We start from the raw sequence: 20,578 nt of genomic DNA, 5'->3' as shown, positions 1-20,578 counted from the left end.
AGAGAGAGGGAGAGAGAGGGGGTGGGGAGAGCAGGTGGGGAGAGTAAACACAGGACACAAAGTGAAGGGTCCTATGAAAAGAGGATTCATGATGGTCCAACAATCAGGACACCATAATTCATGTTAACTAATCACTAACCTATTTAGTTACCCAAGTAAAATTGGACTTCATAGACACAAACAGTAGATTTTCAGCAAAATTACGTAAGAAACCTCACCGGCTTCCACACACTCCATTATGAGGCCCACTCGGTGATTGTATGGATCTGTTGTCAGGATGTCGATCAACTTCACTGAAGGGAAACAAGATGGTGGAGCACAAGTTAAATCTGGCATAAGAAAGTCGTCCAAAGTCAAACACCTTTAAACAATATGATAAACATGCACATTTTGTGTGATGACAAGTTGTGAACAGGTGAAACACAACATGGTCTTTTCACCATCACCATTCATGATCTTGTCAATGAACATTTGGGCAGAACCGCACCACTCATGAGTGCATCGTTTAATTAAACATAGGTGAGTGCAGGAAGTGTTGAGACCAGCATACAAATGGTCCAAACGAGGCTGCAATGGCAGGGGGTTATCTGGGTCGTGTGTGTACGAATCGGAATTCGTATCGAGGAGACTCAGGTTGACGCAAACAACTGATGAGAATTTTTTTTTTTTTTTTTTGTATACTGAATCGAGGCTCGTGAAAGAGCTAACATTTACTTCACAAACAAATCGACCAGACAAACAAAATACACAAAAAGAGGGAGCGGAAGACAAGATGGGGAGAAAAGGGGAAGCACACAAACACAACATCCGAGAGCAGGGAGATGTGTGGAAAGGAGAGGGCCCGGGGGGAGGAGGCATGGGAAGGGGGGGGGGGGAGGGAGAAGTATAAAGCACAAGGACACCAAGGACTTCCAGGACAGAAGTTGGTATTTCAAAAAGGGGAATTGGGGTGAAATTAGCGGGGGTACAAAAGATCAAGGTTTTGGATGGGGGAAGATAAGAGATGGTGGTGAACAGCTGTTTTAAAGACTTGGAGGGTGGAGTGGGATTGAAGAGAGTGAGGGAGTTTGTTCCAGAGGCGGGAGAAAAGAGGAATGAAGGAGTGAAGGTGAGCAGCGAGTCTTGATTTTGGCAGTTTAACCAAAAGAGGGTTGCAGGCAGATCTTGTGCGACCTGTAGGAATATTTGGGGGACAGAGCCCAGAGAGAGCTGGAGGGGCAAGGCCAGAGAGGAGTCGGTAGAAGACGGAAAGACCACCAACCTGCCTGCGGTGAGTGAGTGAGAGGCCCTTGGAGTTAGCTTCATCGCGGGAGATTCCAATGATTCTGAATGCTTTGGTTTCAACAGCGCGAAGGTGAGCTAGGTGTGAGGCAGGAGCACCAGCCCAGAGGGGAGAGCAGTATTCCATTGAGCTGCGGATGAAAGCCTTGTATGTGGTGAGGAGCTCAGGTGTGCCAAGGAAGGACTTCGCACGACGGAGGATGCCCAGTCGGCGACTGGCTTTGGAGGCCAGATTTGAAATGTGGTTTTTCCAGGAAAGATCATGGCAGATAGTGAGACCCAAAAGCTTGAGTGACAGAACTTCTTGGAGAGGATTATTCAGAAAGTGGATGGGAGGGTTGTCCAGTCGGTCTTTTCGGAGAGACATCGTAAGAGTGTGAGATTTGTCAGGATTGAAAGACATGTTCCACTTGTTTGCCCAGTCTGTGATTTTGTCAAGGTCTGCAGAGAGTGAGGAGGCTGCAGATTGCCGATCTGAGGGATGAAGAATGGAGCGACAGAGAGTAGAGTCGTCAGCAAAGAGATAGAGAGGATTTTCAAGAGAGTCAGAGAGATCATTGATGAAGACCAGAAAAAGCACAGGGCCCAGAACACTGCCTTGGGGAACTCCAGCCTGAACAGGAAGAGGAGATGAGAGAAAGCCATTCAGGGCCACACGTTGACTACGACTAGAGAGGAAGTCCGCCAGCCATGCGTGGAGATTTCCATGGATACCAAAAGAGGAGAGTTTGGTGAGCAGAGCGGGGTGCCAGACTGTATCGAAGGCACGTGATATGTCAAGGGAGACTGCTCTAATTTCCTGTTTGGCATTGAGGACCTCCATCCATTGTTGAGAAAGCAGAAGCAGCATGTCCAGAGTGGAGTGTCCAGGTCTGAAACCAAATTGATGATCAGAGATCAAGCCATTGGAGAAGAGGAAAGATTTCATATCTGAAGCAATGATGGATTCCATGACCTTGCTGATAATTGGGAGAAGGCTGATTGGTCTGTAGTTGCTGGGATCTGTTTTTGCACCTTTTTTGTGCAAAGCGGTGATGTTGGCAGATTTCCAAGCAGATGGAAGATGACCTTGAGCAAAAGAGGGTGAAGAGAACAGAGAGAGGGAGTGAAAGAGCGGAAGCACAGGATTTTAGGACCCGTGGGCTGATGCCGTCAGGTCCAGCTGCAGAATCAGAGTCGAGGGTTGACAGAAACTTTTCCACCTTGTCAGGAGGAAAGGAAACAGAGTCCAGGAGCAGCTGGGTACGACTGGGTACGGTGGGTACAGAGAGGGATGGGTTTGGGACACAAGATTTACAGGCAAACACAGAGTTGAGGCATTCGGCTTTTTCACGTGCGGAGTCAGCCGTGTGGCCATTTAAGGTGAGGGAGGGGATGGAGGGGGAACAAACACCAGAAACAGATTTTACCAGACGCTACCAGGATTTGGAAGAGGGAGACAGATAAGAGAGTTCGGTCCTGAAGACGGAGAGATATTGTTTCCTGGCTCTCCTGAGGGTGGACACACACTTGTTTCGGGCTTTGTGAAAGGAAATGAGATTTCCTTCCGTTGGATTTGCTTTCCAGGAGACGAAAGCAAGTTGTTTCTGGGCAATAGCCTCACCACAAGATTCCGTGTACCATGGACGGGAGGAAGGGTATGACAACTGAAGACGAGAAGGGATAAAACTGTGCATGAGAGAGAGCAATTTACTTTGGAAGAATTCCCAGGATGAGTTGATGTCAGAGGCAGTAGAGATGGGAGACCAGTCCAGATGATTGATGGCTGCTTGAAGACCGTGCCAGTTGGCCTGAGTGAAATGCCAGACTCGTCGACGCTGAGGAGGCTCTCTGAAAATGGTCAGAGAGATGTCCACTTTAGCAAGCACATGATCAGAAGAGCCGATTGGAGCAGAAGAAGAGCAGCAGACATTTTCAGGGAAGTTAGTCATAACCAAGTCCAGAAGAGAAGATTCTGCGTTGACTGAGATCCGGGTTGGGAAATTGACAGATTGTGTCAGTCCCAGTGAGTCACATTTGTCGTGCTTTTGTTGTGCTTTGTTGAATCGTGCTTCCTTTGTACAGCTGATTGTCGTCCGCAAAGGCGTGGTGATCAACTGAATGTCTGGCAACAAGATCAAATAGAGGCTGAGTGTACAAAAGAAATAGGATAGGTCCCAGGACTGAGCCCTGGGGAACGCCAAAGGAAAGCGGAGAAGGGGCTGATTTCTGGCCATTGACAACTGTTTGCACTCTATCAGTAAGATAGGACATCAGCCAAGAAAGGGGAGTACCAGTTATACCAAATGTGATTTCAAGACGACGAATTAAGACACTATGGTCAATCGTGTCAAAGGCGGCAGACAAGTCCAAAAGAGCAAGAACGGAAACCTTACCACAGTCGAGAGGTCAGAAGATCATTGGTTATTCTTAGGAGAGCGGTCTCGGTGCTATGGCCTGGCCTATATGCTGACTGGCGAGAATTGAAAAGATTATTTGAAACTAGATGGTCATTCATCTGTGATAGCACAATTCTTTCTGTGATCTTTGACAGGAAAGACAGGTTGGAGATAGGACGGTAATTTTTCATGTCGTTAAGGTCAAGGGTGGGCTTTTTAAGAAGTGGTTTAACAAGAGCTTGTTTAAAGAGAAGCGGAAATGAACCCATAGTCAGAGAATCATTGATAACTGCAGTAATAAATGGGAGGAGGGTGTCCAAACACTCAATGAACAAATCGGTGGGAGGGGGTCGAGATCACATGTTTTTGTGTTTGACTTGAGGATTGTACATTTGACAATTTCCTCAGGAACAGGAGTAAACGAACTAAGAGGTCGTCCGTGAAAGCAGTGTTCAGCATCATCGAAGGAGAGGAGTGACTGCTTGTCAAGATTGTTTCTTATCGACTGAATTTTATTGTGAAAGAAATGCAGGAAGCGTTGGGGTAGTTCATTTTGAGGAAACACAGTGGGAAGAACGGATTTATTTTTGGTGGCAAACAGGTGGTTGGTAATGCTGAACAGTTGCTTGCAGGAGGAGCTCCTAGTAATCCAATCAGAAATATATGACGTTTTTGCTTTCAGAACGATTTTTATGACGAGTCTTTTAGCTATGTTATACAACTGTTTATCGACTGTGAGGCCAGTCTTCAGCCACTGTCTCTCGGCACGTCGTCGTTCCTTTTTGGCAGCCCTGACTTCGTTGCTGACTGCGCTGAACCACGGAGTACTCCTGCGCTGGGAACAGCGCGCCGTGTCGCTGGAGCATGACAGTCCAACGCTGTGCGGAGGCAACAGACGAGGTCTTCTGCAGTGACATAGGAACGGCCAGAGAGACGGGTGTGAAGGTCCTCTTTAAAGGCGGAACGGTCGATGGCACGAATGTTGCGGGCAGTGATGAAGGTGGGCTGAAGACGAGGAACAGCAATACTCAGGTGGCTGGTGACACATAAGTGGTCCGAGGTGATAGCACAGGTCACTGACGTGGACTGCACCAACTGATCATCGCATCTGTGCACTAACCAATCCAGGATGTGTCCTTTAACGTGTGTAGGTTGGGAGACAGACTGAGACAGACTAAAAGTAGAAAAGAGGTCAATGATCTTTGAAGCGAGAGGATGTTGTGGTTGGTCGTAGTGGACGTTGAAATCTCCAAGAATTAAGACGAAATCAGGAAGAGTATTGCAGTGGTCGAGCAGATTAGGAAGCTGGGTCACGAACATAGAATCAGTAAGCTTGTTTTTCCGGTTAGGTGGAGGTCGGTAGAGGCAGAAGAAATGAAGAGTGTTTTCTGACAGAGTGAAGGTGACATGGGCTAGCTCGTAGGATGAATGGTCAAACGAAAAAGTCGTGGTGAAGGAGACAAAGGGAGAGAAGTTGTCTCTGTAAATAACAGCCACACCCCCACCCCTAGAGGGGCGAGGAAATGACTGCAGGGTGTATCCAGGTGGGGTGAGATCAGCACACCTCACTTCGTCGCCACTGGGTCGGAGCCAAGTTTCGGTCAGAAAAAGCACGTCAATATCATTATCTTGAATAAAAGAGGTAATTTTGGTTCGCTTTTCAGGACTACACAGACTGAGCATTGAATAAGGCGAGATACAGGTCAGAACGGTGTTGTTTCGGTGCTGTGTATGTTCTACAGGGATAGATGAGGTTATTGAAGTTGACAGGGGACACCTTTTCACAGGAATTATTAAAATGTGGGTCGGGCCGTCGATGGTCGCAAAGAGAAATCACAATCTGTATTTTTCTCTGCTTTCTCCTCCCGTCTCGCTTTGCGCGTTTTCTCGGGAGACCAACGCCGATTTCAAGTTCTCTGAGGCCTGACATGAGTCCAGGAGTCAATCGAGTGGTGTTGTTTAAAGACAAACGTTTTTGCCGAGTGTAGCGAATAGGCCTCGGGATGGAGGAGTTAGAGTGGATAGTCGAGCTCGGTACATGCAGCGGTGCGTGCAGAGGTAGGGCGTGCGATGGGCCGGGCGATGGGCCGTGCGATGGGCCGGGCGATGGGCCGGGCGATGGGGCGGGCGATGGGGCGAGACGGGGAAAAGGACATGTCTTGTTGAGAGGCACACACCGGGGCTGCGTGAGGCTCAACGAAAAAACATGGCGGGTACTTACAGTTCGAAATTTTCAACTTGGTGGCGAGTAAAAACCAAAGTACGGCAAATCTCACGGGCAGACACGCCGCCATAAGCCAGGAAACGAAACAGGGATCCATCACAATCATTCACACAAAGCACAACACAACAGCACATGCTAAATCCAACAGAATCAATCAAATACACAGGACGACCGACTCAGCTCAGCCTGCTAGGCGAATGACCCGGAAGCAAAAATCCGGGCCACGTGATATCCATTCATATCCACGGGCCATTCATATCACACGGTGTAGGCATCAGGCAGTATCTGTGGAAGGCTCTGAAGGTGGTATGGAGGCAAGGAGTGGTGCCCAGTCAATGGACTAGGGCGGAAGGAGTTTATATTCCAAAGCAGGAGGAGGCTGTGACACTGGAGCAGTTTAAACCAATATCATTGCTCGATGTAGATGGGAAGATATTGATGAGTGTCTTTGCGGCACGGCTCTCAGGCTTCATCAGAGGGAATGGTTTTGTAGATGGTTCTGTGCAGAAGGCAGGAATACCAGAATCACCAGGATGCATTGAACACTCGGCAATGGTCTGGCAAGTGTTACAGGAGGCAAAGTGGCAAAGGAAGAATGTGGCGGTGGTATGGCTGGATTTGGAGAATGCATATGGGTCAGTGCCGCATGCCTTGATCAGGTATGCCATGGATTTCTTTTGGGTGCCACGGAGATTTGGGGATTTTTTGATGGCATATTATGATCAGTTTTGGATGCGGTTTGCGACACAGTCCTATGTAACAGAGTGGCAGAAGTTGGAAGTGGGGATCCCGATGGGATGTACCATCTCCCCGATTTTGTTTGTGCTGGTTATGGAGTTGTTGATAAGTGCGGTGAGTGGACATGGGAAAGAAGCGGAGCTAGCCCCTGGTCAGAGGTTGCCAGCAATGTTTGCTTTCATGGATGACCTGACAGTTGTCCAACAGTCCGCTGATGCAGCAGTAGAGGTACTGGGACGACTGGAAAGGTTGATGCGGTGGACAAGAATGGGATTTAAAGCAAGAAAGTCGAGGAGTGTGATAGTGAGACGAGGAGTGGCGGATAACATGCACAGGTTTGAGCTGGGAGGGGAGGTGGTTCCATCATTGGTGGAGGCCCCTGTGAAGAGTTTGGGAAGATGGTATACAGTGGAGTTGATGATGTGGGAAGAGTGGAGGAGGTCAGAAACAAGCTTTTGAGAGGTTTGAAGAGGTTGATGGATGTGGTTTGCCAGGAAAGTTGAAGGTATGGTGTTTGAAGTTTGGGTTGATGCCACGAGTATTGTGGCCATTGATGATGTACGATATTGCAATTGGGCATGTAGAGACGATGGAGGTTGTGGTGAGTGGGTTTGTGAGGAGGTGGTTGGGAGTGCCACGCTGTTTGACGAACATTGCCTTTTATGGTCAGGGTGGAAAACTCCAGATTCCCTTGACATCATTAACCGAGAAGTTTAAGTTGGTGAGGGTGCGGGAGTTCATGATGTTGCGGGATTCAAGTGATGCAGTGGTAAAGAATGCTCTCCCAGAGAAGAAGGGAAGTCGGAAGTGGAATGCAAGAGCAGAGGTGGACGAGATGGAGGAGCGGTTGCAACAGGACGTCATGGGGATGGTACAGCACGGGAAGCATGGCTTGGGGTGGATGGAGCATGAGCGATGGGGAAAGGCATGTGTGAAAGAGAGGAGGAAGATGGTTGAGAGGGAGTTGAGAAGAAAGGAAGAGGAGGGGAGATATGTGAAAGCAGTCGGTCAGGCACAGCAAGGTGCTTGGACTAAGTGGGAAGGTGTGTGGGTGAGGATATTGAAGTGGCAAGAGATTTGGAGGATGGAGCCAATATTGTTGAATTTCCTGTTGCGGGCAACGTATGATGCGCTTCCGTCACCAGTAAACTTGATTGTGGGGGTTGTTGCAGGAGGAGAGATGTTATTTGTGTGGAGGTGTGGGAACGGTGCAGCATGCACTGAGTGCATGCTCAGTAGCATTGGCAGCAGGAAGATACAGGTGGCGACATGATCAGGTGCTGGCGGTGGTGTTGCAGATGGTGCAACAAGAGGTGCTGAGATCGAGAGAGAGAAAAGTGGAGAAGGAGACTGATGGGGGAGAGGTGTCGTTTGTCAAAGAGGGCCAAGTAGAAAGAGGTGGAAAGCAAGAGGGCTGTCAGATGCTTGTGATTGGCAGGTGGTGGCAGACCTAAAGCCACAATTGGTATTCCCAGAGGAGATCTGTGTGACAAGGTTGCAGCCTGACATTGTCATTTGGTCAAGTGCAACAAGACAGGTCATCTTAGGGGAGTTGTCGGTACCTTGGGAAGAGAACATAGAGGAGGTGCACGAGAGGAAGAGAGGAAAGTACAGTGAGCTGGAGGCAGAGTGCCGGGAGAAGGGTTGGCGCGTTTCGTGTCAGCCATTTGAGGTGGGGTGTAGAGGGTATATTGGCAATTCCTTTTCTGCATTTCTTGCTAGGCTGGGAGTGTGTGGGACAGAAACAAGGAGGATGTGTGACAAGGTGGCCCAGGTTGCCTTGAAAGGCTCATTTTGGATATGGAGGAAGTTTATGGAGGCACATCGAACGGTGTAGGTTGTGTGTGTGTGTGTGTGTGTGTGTGTGTGTGTGTGTGTGTGTGTGTGTGTGTGTGTGTGTGTGTGTGTGTGTGTGTGTGTGTGTGTGTGTGTGTGTGTGTGTGTGTGTGTGTGTTGTTTTTTGTTACCATTATTACTTCTTATTTTGTGTATATGAATGTGGGTGAGGGTGTGTGTTTTTGCATGAATTAATTTTTGCATGAGTGTGTGTTTTTGTGTGTTGAGTGGTGTATGATGTAAGTGTAGGTGGTTGTTTGGTTGTTGTTTGGTTGTTGTTTGGTTGGTATTCTGTATGTGTGTGTATGGGTGTGTATGAATGATCTGGTGCGTTTTGTTGGTGAGTAGTGAAGGGTATAAAGGTGGGTGATCGAGTGTTCCACCATGTTTGTTTGGTGCTGTGGATTCTGGATGTGGAGGTGTTGTTGTTGTTCGCACTGGCTGGGGTGGGGGCATGTATGCATCCAGATGCAGTTGCTGCATGTGGATGTGTACGTGCCCCTGCTGGCCCACCTTAGCTGACCGTATCGAGGTTGAAGGGCCGAAATGGGATGATGCTGAGGACCTCGACTGAGGACCTGGTCAGTGCAGCACACTTATGACCAGGTGTGTTTTGAACTTATGTATATATATATATATATATATAGATACCCAAATATATGTTCAGTTCTCCAGCTTTCAATGAGCGCAAGTAATGACGTCACTGCCATGTACATACGCTCTGCCTGTCAAGCTCTCAAGAGAAACCTCTGACAGAGCAGATTTTGATCTTTAGTTCAGATACTGTCTGATTTCAGATATTTTGGATTGGTTTGCTCCCGGCTGCATCCAGGGGATTCCATATAATGAGTGGATACCAGAGATAATGTGCCATGTGGCAGATGGTACGTATCGCTCCCATTAAGGTACAGCATAGCTGGATGGGATACCTTAATGGCGGTTCACCACTGATGGTATCAAATCGCATAGTGACTGGTATATAACCGAAAGGTTTTCAGAGTCATAAGTGTATGCAGGACTCACTGCGTTGCCCTGATGAGCCCCAAAAAGGGCGAAACCAAGTCGGTAACTGTGAGTTTTACATATATTTATGACAGTATCTGAACCAAGATCAAAATTCTGCTCTGTCAGAGGGTTCTCTTGAGAGCTTGACAGGCAGAGCGTATGTACATGGCAGTGATGTCATTCCTTGCGCTCATTGAAAGCTGGAGAACTGAACATATATTTGGATTGGTTTGCTCCCGGCTGCATCCAAGGGATTCCATATCATGAGTGGATACCAGAGATAATGTGCCATGTGGCAGATGTTACTTATCGCTCCCATTAAGGTACAGTCTGTACCTCATGGCCCCTCCCAATTGTTACGCATCTCAGCCAGCAGCAGCTGCCTTGGCGCTCGCTCAAGACCGCCATAAGCCACGAGGTAAGGCCCGGAAAAAGGGGGCGAAACGCCAGGAAGAAGGTGTGGCCACGTCAACCCACCATCAGGGCGTGGCCGGTAAGCGATGCCCAGCCAACCAGGGCTGAGGTAGGATCGCCTGAGAGGCGTGGTTTTTGGGCTCGCGTAGCGATCGCCGCTTGACTTATAAAAGCGCGAATGCAAAGCCCTTTCACAGGACTTATGGGAGAGAGCGCATTGAGAAGAACTTACCAAAGGACTCTTGTTGGAAACACGCTTGGTAAAATAACTCGTGGTTATATGCGCTTTGCGAAAGAACTTGCTCGCTGGCGTTGATTTGAGAAGGCTTATTGGGAAAGCACACATTTCACCGGACTGCACGGAAGCGCGCTGATGAGAGAACTGTCCAGGACTACTGTAATTAAAGAGGGCTCGCTGGCATTGGGAGTTAAAGGCAGGACTTTGGAGAGAGGGCGTTTGGCAGGAGTGTGCACGTATTACATACGCCGCGAGGACACCAGCCTTCCCCACGTTATACAATTGTCCGTTCGCGTTCCAACTAAACGCGGAGCTGCCTGCCGAGTTTCGTCCGCTGGATCGGTGCCTGGACTCGCTGGTGACCATCAACCATCCCCGTGAGTGTGTATGTGAGACGGGCCTGTTTGTCCTGGGGTATTAAGAATAAGACTGTTTAACGCTGCCCTGTGTGCTTCTTCTTCCTCTTCCTATCTTGTACATTCCTTTAGTTTCCTCTTCTCCTTGTAAATTGTTAATAAATTGCCCTGTTCTTTCTGGTTTCCTCTTATCCGATCGCATCTGTCTTTTCTCTCATTGGGTAAACATGGCACGATCGGAACTGCCATAATAGGGTTTAGTCCTTGCTAACGGCCCGAGTTGCGGCTCGCTTCGCTCGGCGTGTCCACCAACGCCGTGGTTCGGGCGGGAGGTATTTCCCTGCTTCATGGTCAGTGTTAGTAATTAGGTATTAGGACTAAGTTGACCAACAACCCTACCTAATACCGACCGGAAGGAGCGTATAACTTCCAGGACTCGGGTCGGCCAGATAAAAGGACAAGGGGATGAACCCCCCCTTGATAAGGGGAGAGCCGACGTACGAGATCCACAACAATATATATATATATATATATATATATAAATATATATATATATATATATATATATATATATATATATATATATATTTGTTGGTCTATATACATAAAAGAAAGTTGTTGTTTGTTTGTCTGCACGAACTCATCTCCTGAACGGTGAAAGATAGGAGGAAACCGCTGAAATAAAAAATGTCGAGATGGGCCCGGGGAAGGTTATAGGCAATGTGGTGAGGCCGGTCGGGGCCGCCTCGGCCAGGTTGGGTCCATTTCACAATTAAAAGCTGAGCTGAATTATCGCAGTCAATCTCCTACGGCCGCGAGTAAAAGCTGAATTATAGGAGTAAACATATTTAAAAAGAACCCGGGCAACGCCGTGTGCTTTCAGCTAGTATGTATGTATGTATGTATGTATGTATGTATGTATGTATGTATGTATGTATGTATGTATGAATGTATGTATGTATGTATGTATGTATGTATGAATGTATGTATGTATGTATATGTATGTATACATTATATATAGTCACTTTTAATAATAATAATAATTCATTTATTTTGTATAGCGCTTTTCCAGAAGCCCAAAGGCGCTTTGACAGAGTGGCAAACATAATGCATAACAATACATGAAAACAACAATTGCAAAAAAGACAAGAATCAATAGGGAAATATTTAAAGCAAAAGGAGGGAGAAGGAGAAGAGATAGTCAGGGGTTAAATGCTGTGGGTTGAATGTTGAATGCAGTGTTGAACATGTGGGTCTTTAGTGATGTTTTGAATGTGGTGAGTGAGGAGGAGTCTCTGATGGTGTGAGGTAGTGAGTTCCAGAGGGTGGGCGCAGCGATGGAGAAGGCCCTGTCCCCCCAGGATCTGAATTTGGTCCGGATGGAGGGGGTCAGGAGGTTTGTACCAGCAGAGCGGAGGTTGCGGGTGGGAGTGTGTCTGGAGAGGAGGTCAGCCAGGTAGGATGGGGCCAGGTTATGGAGGGCTTTGTATGTCAAGAGGAGGATTTTGTACTGGATTCTCTGGGGGATGGGGAGCCAGTGAAGCTTGTAAAGGACGGGGGTGATGTGGTCATGGGTCCGGGAATGGGTGAGTAGACGGGCAGCGGAGTTCTGAATGTATTGGAGTTTATTGGTGATTTTTGAGGGTGAACCATAGAGGAGGCTATTGCAGTAGTCCAGACGGGAGGTGATGAAGGCGTGGATGAGGGTTTCTGCAGCCGTGGAGGAGAGTGATGAGCGGAGACGGGCAATGTTTTTCAGGTGAAAGAAGGCTGACTTTGTGATCTGTTTAGTGTATTTGTCGAAGGAAAGGGTTTGGTCAAAGATGACGCCAAGATTCCGGATGTGAGGGGAGGTGGATACTGGGATACCGTCGATGTTGAGGGCAAAGTTATGGGTGGATTTTGTGAGCGTTTTTGGGCCAATGATGATTATTTCAGATTTATCACAGTTAAGCTTGAGGAAGTTGATTTGAAGCCAGGATTTTATTTCAGTGATGCAGTTTGTCAGGATAGAGTGGGTGTCGGTGGAGACGAACTTGGTGGAGATGAAAAGCTGGATGTCATCGGCGAAGCAGTGGAATTGGAGACCATGACGGCGGATTAAGTGACCGAGCGGGGACAGGTAAAGGATGAAGAGGAGGGGGCCAAGAACTGAACCTTGGGGGACACCTTGGGGGAGGGGAGCAGTGGGGGATTTGCAGTTATTGATGGAGATGAACTGGCATCTGTCATAGAGGTATGATTTAATCCAAGAGAGGGCAGTGCCGGTAACGTTAAAGGTGGATTCAAGTCGGGTGAGGAGGATAGTGTGATCGATGGTGTCAAAGGCAGCGCTGAGGTCGAGGAGGATGAGAATGTTGAGGTTGCCAGCGTCAGAGGAGAGGAGAAGGTCGTTGGTGATTTTGAGGAGAGCAGTTTCAGTACTGTGGTTGGACCGGAATCCGGATTGGAATGTTTCATACAGGTTATTGGCAGAGAGATGATGTTTGAGTTGAGTGGCTACAGCGCGTTCCAAAACTTTTGACAGAAAGGGTAGGTTGGAGATGGGTCTGAAGTTGTTTAGGGTGTCAGGGTTTAGACCAGGTTTTTTTAGAATGGGGGTAACAGCAGCAATTTTGAGGGAAGGTGGGACGATGCCTGTAGACAGGGAGGAGTTTATTGTTGCAATGATGAGTGGAGAGAGAGCAGGGAGGGAGGCTTTGACAAAGCTGGAGGGGATGGGGTCAAGAGTGCAGGTGGCAGTTTTCATTCCTATGAGGAGTTCAGAGAGGTCAGTAGGGGAGATTGGGGAGAACCGAGACAGGGGATGGCAGGACAAGGGGGGGCAGGTGGTTGGAGGGGGAGCGGGTGCGGCGGTGGTCAAGCTGTTGTAGATGTTGTCAATTTTGCGTTGGAAGAAAGAGAGGAAGGAGATGCAGTTGTCTACTGTGAATGACTGGGTGGTGGTGTTCAGGGGGCAGAGGAGTTTGTTTATTGTCGAGAAGAGTGCTTTTGGGTTTCCGGAGCCAGAGTGGATAATTTGAGAGTAGTAGGCAGAGCGGGCGCGGGAGAGGGCATCTTTGTAGTGTTGTAGGTGGTCCTTGTAGGCTTGGGAGTGAACTGTGAGACCCGTTTTATTGCGGAGTCTTTCAAGTTGGCGAGCACGAGTTTTCATCAGGTGGAGTTCAGGGGTAAACCAGGGAGCAGAATGGGTGAAAGAAACTGTTTTGGTTTTTACAGGCGCAAGCTGGTCAAGGCAGGAGGAGAGAGTGTGGTTGTAGTAGTCAGTGAGGTCAGAAGGGGTGTGGAGGTCAATGAAGGGAGAAGTGGACATTTTTTCAGAGAGGGTGGATGAGAATGAGGTAGGTGAAAGAGCGTTTAGCTTACGGAAGTCGATTGTGCGATAATGCCTTGGTGTTGGGGCGGGGATGTTGATGGTCAGAGTGATGGCTAAGTGGTCAGAGAGGGTGAGGTCAGAGCCATAGAGATGGTGCAAATTTAATCCAGTGGAGCAGACAAGGTCCAAAATGTGACCACGGATATGGGTAGGAAAGTCGACATGTTGAGTGAGGTTAAAGCAGGTGAGTAAATCAGTGAAGTCAGTGGTTATTGTGGAGTCAGTGGAGTCCATGTGGATATTGAAATCACCAAGGAGGAGGATTGAGGGGGAGAGGGAACATAGCTGGGTCATGAAAACCAAACCAAAACTTTACATGAAAACGGAAGTGTACCCCATATAAAGTTTTGACTTTTTCAACATCTTTCACCACACAGCTATTTGATATAATATAATATAACAAATATCATGAAACATTTACATTTTGTCGTCCATTGTATAATTTAAATAAACATAAATGCAAATTTTGCATGTGGAAAAAGTATGTACACCCCTACATTTATCACTACTTCAAATACCTAAAATTAGAATCAGGTGCACCAGCTCAGGTGCAATGATTTGAACATCATTGGAGAGGATCTTGGAGGAACCTGTCTTAGTTAAACCTCAGACATGTCGTTTCTTTTGCTCTTTGTTGTTGAAGTGTGCGGTGTCACCATGCCGAGATCAAAAGAGCTCTCTGAGGCCTTCAGAAAGAAGGTTATAGATGCCTACGAGTCTGGGAAGGGATTTTAAAAGATCTCCAAACAATTTGAAATCAATCATTCGACTGTCCGGAAGATCATCTACAAGTGGAGAAGATTCCAAACAACTGCCAACTTGTACAGGCCAGGCCGTCCCAGCAAGTTCAGCCCGAGAACAGACCGCAAGATGCTGAAAGAAATCTCTAAGAACCCCAGAATGTCATCATGGGACCTACAGGTAGCTCTTGCCACTGTTGATGTCAAAGTGCACGAGTCTACCATTAGAAAGAGGCTGCACAAATTTGATCTACATGGGAGGTGTGCCAGGAGGAAACCTTTGCTGTCCAAAAAGAACATCAGGGCAAGACGAAAGTTTGCCAATGAACACCAAGGCAAAGACCAGCACTTATGGAACAATGTGCTCTGGACAGATGAGTCAAAGGTAGAGCTATTTGGACACAGTACCAGAAGACACGTTTGGCAAAAACCAAAGACAGCATTTGACCACAAGAACCTGATACCAACTGCAAAGCATGGTAGTGGGAATATTATGGTTTGGGGCAGCTTTGCTGCATCAGGGCCTGGACAGCTCACCATCATAGAATCCACTATGAATTCTTCATTGTACCAGAGGGTGCTTGAGGATAATGTGAGGCCATCTGTCGGAAAGTTGAAGCTCATCCGAAGGTGGACCTTTCAACATGACAATGACCCGAAACATACCAGTAAATCCACCAAGGAATGGCTGAAAAGAAAGAAATGGAGGGTTCTGGAATGGCCAAGTCAAAGCCCGGATCTAAATCCCATCGAGATGTTGTGGGGGGGATTTGAAACGAGCTGTGCATTCAGGAAACCCTTCAAACATCGCACAGCTGAAATAATTCTGCATGGAGGAGTGGGTAAAAATTTCTCCCAGTCGATGTCAGACACTGGTAGACAGTTATAAGAAACGCCTACTTGAGGTTGTTTCTGCCAAAGGGGGCAATACCACCTATTCGAGCCAAGTGTGTACTTTCTTTTTCCACATGTGAAATTTGCATTTATGTTTATTTAAATTATACAATGGACTACAAAATGTAAAATTTTCATGATCTTTGTTATATTAAATCACCTTTATCTGTCAATATTGTTGAAAAGAAGATCAAATAGCTGTATGTTGAAATATGTTGAAAAAGTCAAAACATGGGGTGTACTTACTTTTTCACGTGACTGTAAAAAAAAAAAAACACACACAAACAAACAAACAAACAAACACACACGCACGCACGCACGCACGCACGCACACACACACACACACACACACACACACACACACACACACACACACACACACACACACACACAAAGTAACCTTAAAAGGGCGATATAAATTCGAGAATGTAATGTGTAGTTGTGGACGACATCTGTTATATTTATGGGCAAGAGTCATGTTTTGCCTGTTTTAGATCTGCCTACTTTGATCATATGACGTCAGCAGAGCAGTTCCAAGAGGGCGGCTCCTGGACTAGACGGATTTATGGAAAAAGGCCATGTATAAGCTTATCGGTGCATTTTTGGGTAAAAGTTCGGAACTTTACTTTTTAACATAATTAGGGTATGCTGAATTCGATTAACCCGGTCTGGAGACTGTGCTGGCCATTCCATGATTTGAAGCCTCCCGTCTTGTTCTTTTCCTCAAAGGTAGTTTTGACATAGCCTGGAGGTGTGTTTAGGGTCATTATCTTGCTGTCGGATGAACCCCTGACCAACTCGGTGTATGAATGAATGAATGAATGAATGAATGAATGGATCGTTTTTAGGCCATTTTCCCCACTAGAGCAGGGGTTAGCCTTGCGGGCCCCATGACAATCATGGTTCCCTGTTTGAGGCAATGTTTTTTTTATGGTCGGATGCCCTTCCTGACGCCAACCCTTTGTCACCTCTTAAGATGCGCAGGGATACGGTGTACCTATTCTAAACCGGGGTACACACCGGGAAGTATACCAGAGGGTATTGCATGGCGCTGCAAAATGCTGTGGTAGCCCTTTTGTTTCAGGGTGCCAGTCACTCTGTGCAAGTCGCCGACTCTGGATCCAGCAAAAGAGCCCCAGACCATCACGCTTCCTCCTCCATGTTTGACAGTTGGTGTCACAAACTGAGGAACCATCCTTTCGCCGAGTCAACGGCATACAAAAACCCTGTGTGATGAACCATAGATTTCAAATTTTGATTCATCGGTCCACAAGACCTTCTTCCAGTCTTCAGTAGTGCACTGGCGGTGCTTCATGGCCCAGGAAAGCCTCTTTTTCTTATTTTGCCATCTTAGCAATGGCTTTCTTACTGCCACTCGACCTGTCAAACCTGCAGCTTGAAGGAATTGTTTGCATCAACTTTCAAGGCTTAATTGACTAACATTGTCTTGGGCTTCTCTATTTGCTGCAGAACATCTGTAAGTTGTTAACCCATTACTTGTTATCTGAAGACCTTTTTTTTTTTACAATATAACCGTGTAATTTACATTATTTTCCCGTTTTTGCGAACCGAAACTTTTTTTTAACCTCGAGCAGTTTACTGCTTACCTTTGTACCATTTCAGGTTATTCACTGGACTTGAATTGCTTAAATTTCAATAAAAACCGGAAAAATTGAGGTGTTCTAAAACTTTTGACCGGGAGTGTACATTCAAAGTGTTAATAGAATTTGCTTATCAGTTATCATCTTCTGTGCAATTCCATAAGATCTCAGCATCTTCCACAGGCTTGCTCTATAAACATGATCAAATTCCTTCTTGAAGTCATGAAGTTGATTGATATAAAGAGGTGTATTTCATTCGAAGCATTCATATTATTTTTCTATTATTGTATTCTATTACACTCAGACATCATTAAGTTTCAGTGATATCCATACTTACTAATGTTTGGGTGATTTAGATTCTCCATTATCGAAGCTTCATGCCAGAGCTGAAAAAAAAAAAAAAAAAAAAAAAAAACGAAAGGAGAGAAGAGAAAGAGAAAATTATACAAATTCCTTCAATAAGGTGGATTAAGGTTAAGTCACACCATCACAATAACCACAAGATTGTAACTCAAACACAGACGCACAGTCTCAGGGGGCAAGAGACGAAGATGTTTCACAGATAAAGGTTCGACCAGGACAGTTCAGGGGTAAGTTAAACTGTGTTGTTAGTTTAACAATTAAAAACACCACGATATCCATGTGAACACAAACTTACTCCTAATGAAGCGTGCACAGATTTTCCCTTCTTCAAAGCAACCTGAGAGAGGCGACAAGAGATTGTATTTAAAAACATCTCAGTTGCAATGTGGGAAAATGAGTAAAACATATGACATTGTTGTGTCGTGATAAACAATTATTACATCCGTTTATACTGAAGTCAACGCCGGAGACAAATGACAGAAAGGAACAACTTCAAATAGGCGGGGGATAAAAAGGGGAATTCGGTAAACAATTACATCAACACACCACAAGTGAATCTAGTCATGTGGTCGGAATTGGTAAAGGACAAAACATTGACGCACAAGGAATGAGGGAGTCGAAGAAAGTTTGGGGCAGTGAGGGGCATCAAAGTGTTAATTGGGGGAAAAAACGAAAAGAAAAAGCAATGGTACGAATGAAGAAGCCCCCATGACTTTGTATCAAGTGGTTTTCCCCATTATTTTGGTGAGATTTCTGACACACATCCATCACCTGTCACAGATTACACATAATTTGTACAGTGTAATCATATCTATGATGTAATCTTCTACTGGGGATGTGGAGCCTGCAAGTCAAAACAAAAAGCTTCGTTCATCTTATCAGAAATAGAGAAGATGCATTCAGATGCAGGAGAATTTCCCGATCCCTTTGCTCTCATCCTTCTTCCATGTCCCTCTACCCTGCTATCTGTATTTTCCACCGTGTTCTGTTCTGTGTTCTATCACACTCTACCACGAGCTGTTACATCTCCCAGAAAGTGAAATGAAGACACAGGAAGCATATCACAAGCTTGTACCTCTTCTGAAGAGTTGACATTCTTTATTTTGTAAATGAATCCAGTTCTTCCTTCTCCAATTTTCGAGATAACCTCCCACTTCCTGAACTGAAAACAAAGGTAAAAATGGAGCATCACAACAGTGCTTCTGAAATAAAATAGAACATAAAATGATACAACCGGAATGAGGCACCTATGACATCATCATTACCCTGTGCTCACAAAGCCAAAAGCGTGGTTAAGCATTCATTTACGTACGTACGTGTGTGCCGTGTCTGCATTTTAAAAATTCATTTTCTCGGCAACCGTTGGTCCGAATGACATGAAATTTTCACCTTGGGAGGGCCTCCCCCTTTAGAATATTTTAATGATTATTATGACGCCATAGGTCAAGTGCTGCAGGCACCATCTTGGAAAAAACTTCGCACCTCTATATCTCCGAAACTACTCCATGGAAAAAATTGAGACCCGGCTCATTGTCAACTACTCTCCATGGAGAATAAGATATGTTAATGATGATGTCTTCGGTGCCTTCATTATGACGTCATGATTCGACAAATACAACACTTATCCTTCCGATCATTGTTAGCAACGTTATAATTTTTCTGCACCTCTATATCTCCAAAACCGCTGCATGGAAAAAATTGAAACATGGCTCATTGTAAAGAACTCCATATGGGGAATCGGTGTTAACGATGTCATTGGTGCCATAATTATGACGTCATAATTCGACAGGGACAATGCTTAGTCTGATCAGTTTGATATGTATTGAGCTTGATTTATGCAACAATTATATTAGAGAATATAAATTTATGATGTCATCACTCACATGGTCTGGCAGCCATATTGTATCAAAGAAAAGAAATGTTCAAAAACAGAAGAGTTGGCTCGCACCAAGTTGACTGCGCAGGGTAAGTATTCTATGAATACCATCTAGTTAGCGTATGTTATTACCCATGGAGAGTTCTTTGCAATGAGCAATGTCTCAATCTTTTCGATGCAGCGCTTTTTGGAGATATAGAGGTGCAAAGATTTTCGGTTTTTCCAAGATAGCGCCCATATCACGTGACATGACTATCATTCTCATGACAAAATTTACAGGAGGAGGAGGAGGAGCAGCACCTATGGTGAAAATTTCCTGTCAATCGGACCAACGGATGCAGAAAGCCTGGTGTTGGCTTAGCAGTTGCGGTACCTGCTTGGGATCCTAGGATCCTGGGTTCTAATCCCAGTCAATCGCTGAATTAATGCCAGGGGGGTTGACTCAGCCTGTCATCCCTCCGAGGTCGGCAAATTGAGTACCGGTTTACTGGTAATTCCCTGTGTGTCGCAAGAGGCGACTAACAGGGTTGGCGGCAGGAAGGTCATCCGGCTGTAGAACTGCTTCAAAAAGGAGACCACGGTGCCCAAAAAAGGCCAACCCCTGCTCTGCGGGGGAAAAATGGCCTATAAAGGTGGTTTAGGGGGGTGAATGCAAGAGTTGATTTGATTGTGGTTTTTCATTCGAATCCATTTTATTTTATTTCGATTTTTTGGGGATGCCAAAATTTGCTCCAAAACTTGGGATTCGAACCGCAAACGGAGCGGCATGTGATCATGTTAAACCCCGAGTTTACCGTAAGGCCGTCACATTTACGATTTCTCTGCAACGGATGCAGAGAAAATCATATTTATTTATATAAATATGATATTCATATTTATGATATTCAGTCATATTTATGACTGACAAAATCATATTTATTCTGTGCAGACAAACAGACAGACAGAAAAACAGACCAGACAGTCCAACAAACAAACGGACTCAAATGCAATACCCTCTCCTCTGACGAGGGTCATAATAAAGCCATGTTTAAATGATTATTTCACATCAACTCGATAATAATTATCATCATATTCACATTCATGTACCACACTCTAGGCAGAGCAGATACTTGGCCACAATGCTGGTTAGTTCACCACTCCAGCTCAGTGTACGGAAGTTGCGGCAGGAATTTGAAATGTGTTCAGGTTGCCAGCGATAGTTTGTCTCCTCTTTGTGAAGGACACCATGACCATTTGTTTGTTGATTTGATTTGTGAAG

At 46.0% G+C, this 20,578-nt stretch overlaps 1 protein-coding gene across 1 annotated transcript in view; it reads right to left on the bottom strand.

The window, feature by feature from the left end:
• Positions 1-20,578, bottom strand: part of LOC137422271 (uncharacterized) — a 157,930-nt gene that overhangs the window by 69,753 nt on the left and 67,599 nt on the right. Inside the window, exons 30-33 of the mRNA XM_078772642.1 lie at positions 18,520-18,606; positions 17,740-17,781; positions 17,419-17,467; positions 205-293 (exon numbers count right to left, since the gene is read on the bottom strand). Of these exons, the coding sequence (XP_078628768.1) occupies positions 205-293; positions 17,419-17,467; positions 17,740-17,781; positions 18,520-18,606 (267 nt within the window). The remainder of the gene's footprint in view (positions 1-204; positions 294-17,418; positions 17,468-17,739; positions 17,782-18,519; positions 18,607-20,578) is intronic.

This window comes from Myxine glutinosa, chromosome 2, assembly GCF_964187855.1.
Source record: "Myxine glutinosa chromosome 2, kmMyxGlut1.1, whole genome shotgun sequence".
Taxonomy (NCBI): Eukaryota; Metazoa; Chordata; class Myxini; order Myxiniformes; family Myxinidae; genus Myxine; species Myxine glutinosa.
The sequence above is the reverse complement of the archived record's forward strand: the minus strand, read 5'-3'. Positions and strand labels throughout refer to the sequence as shown.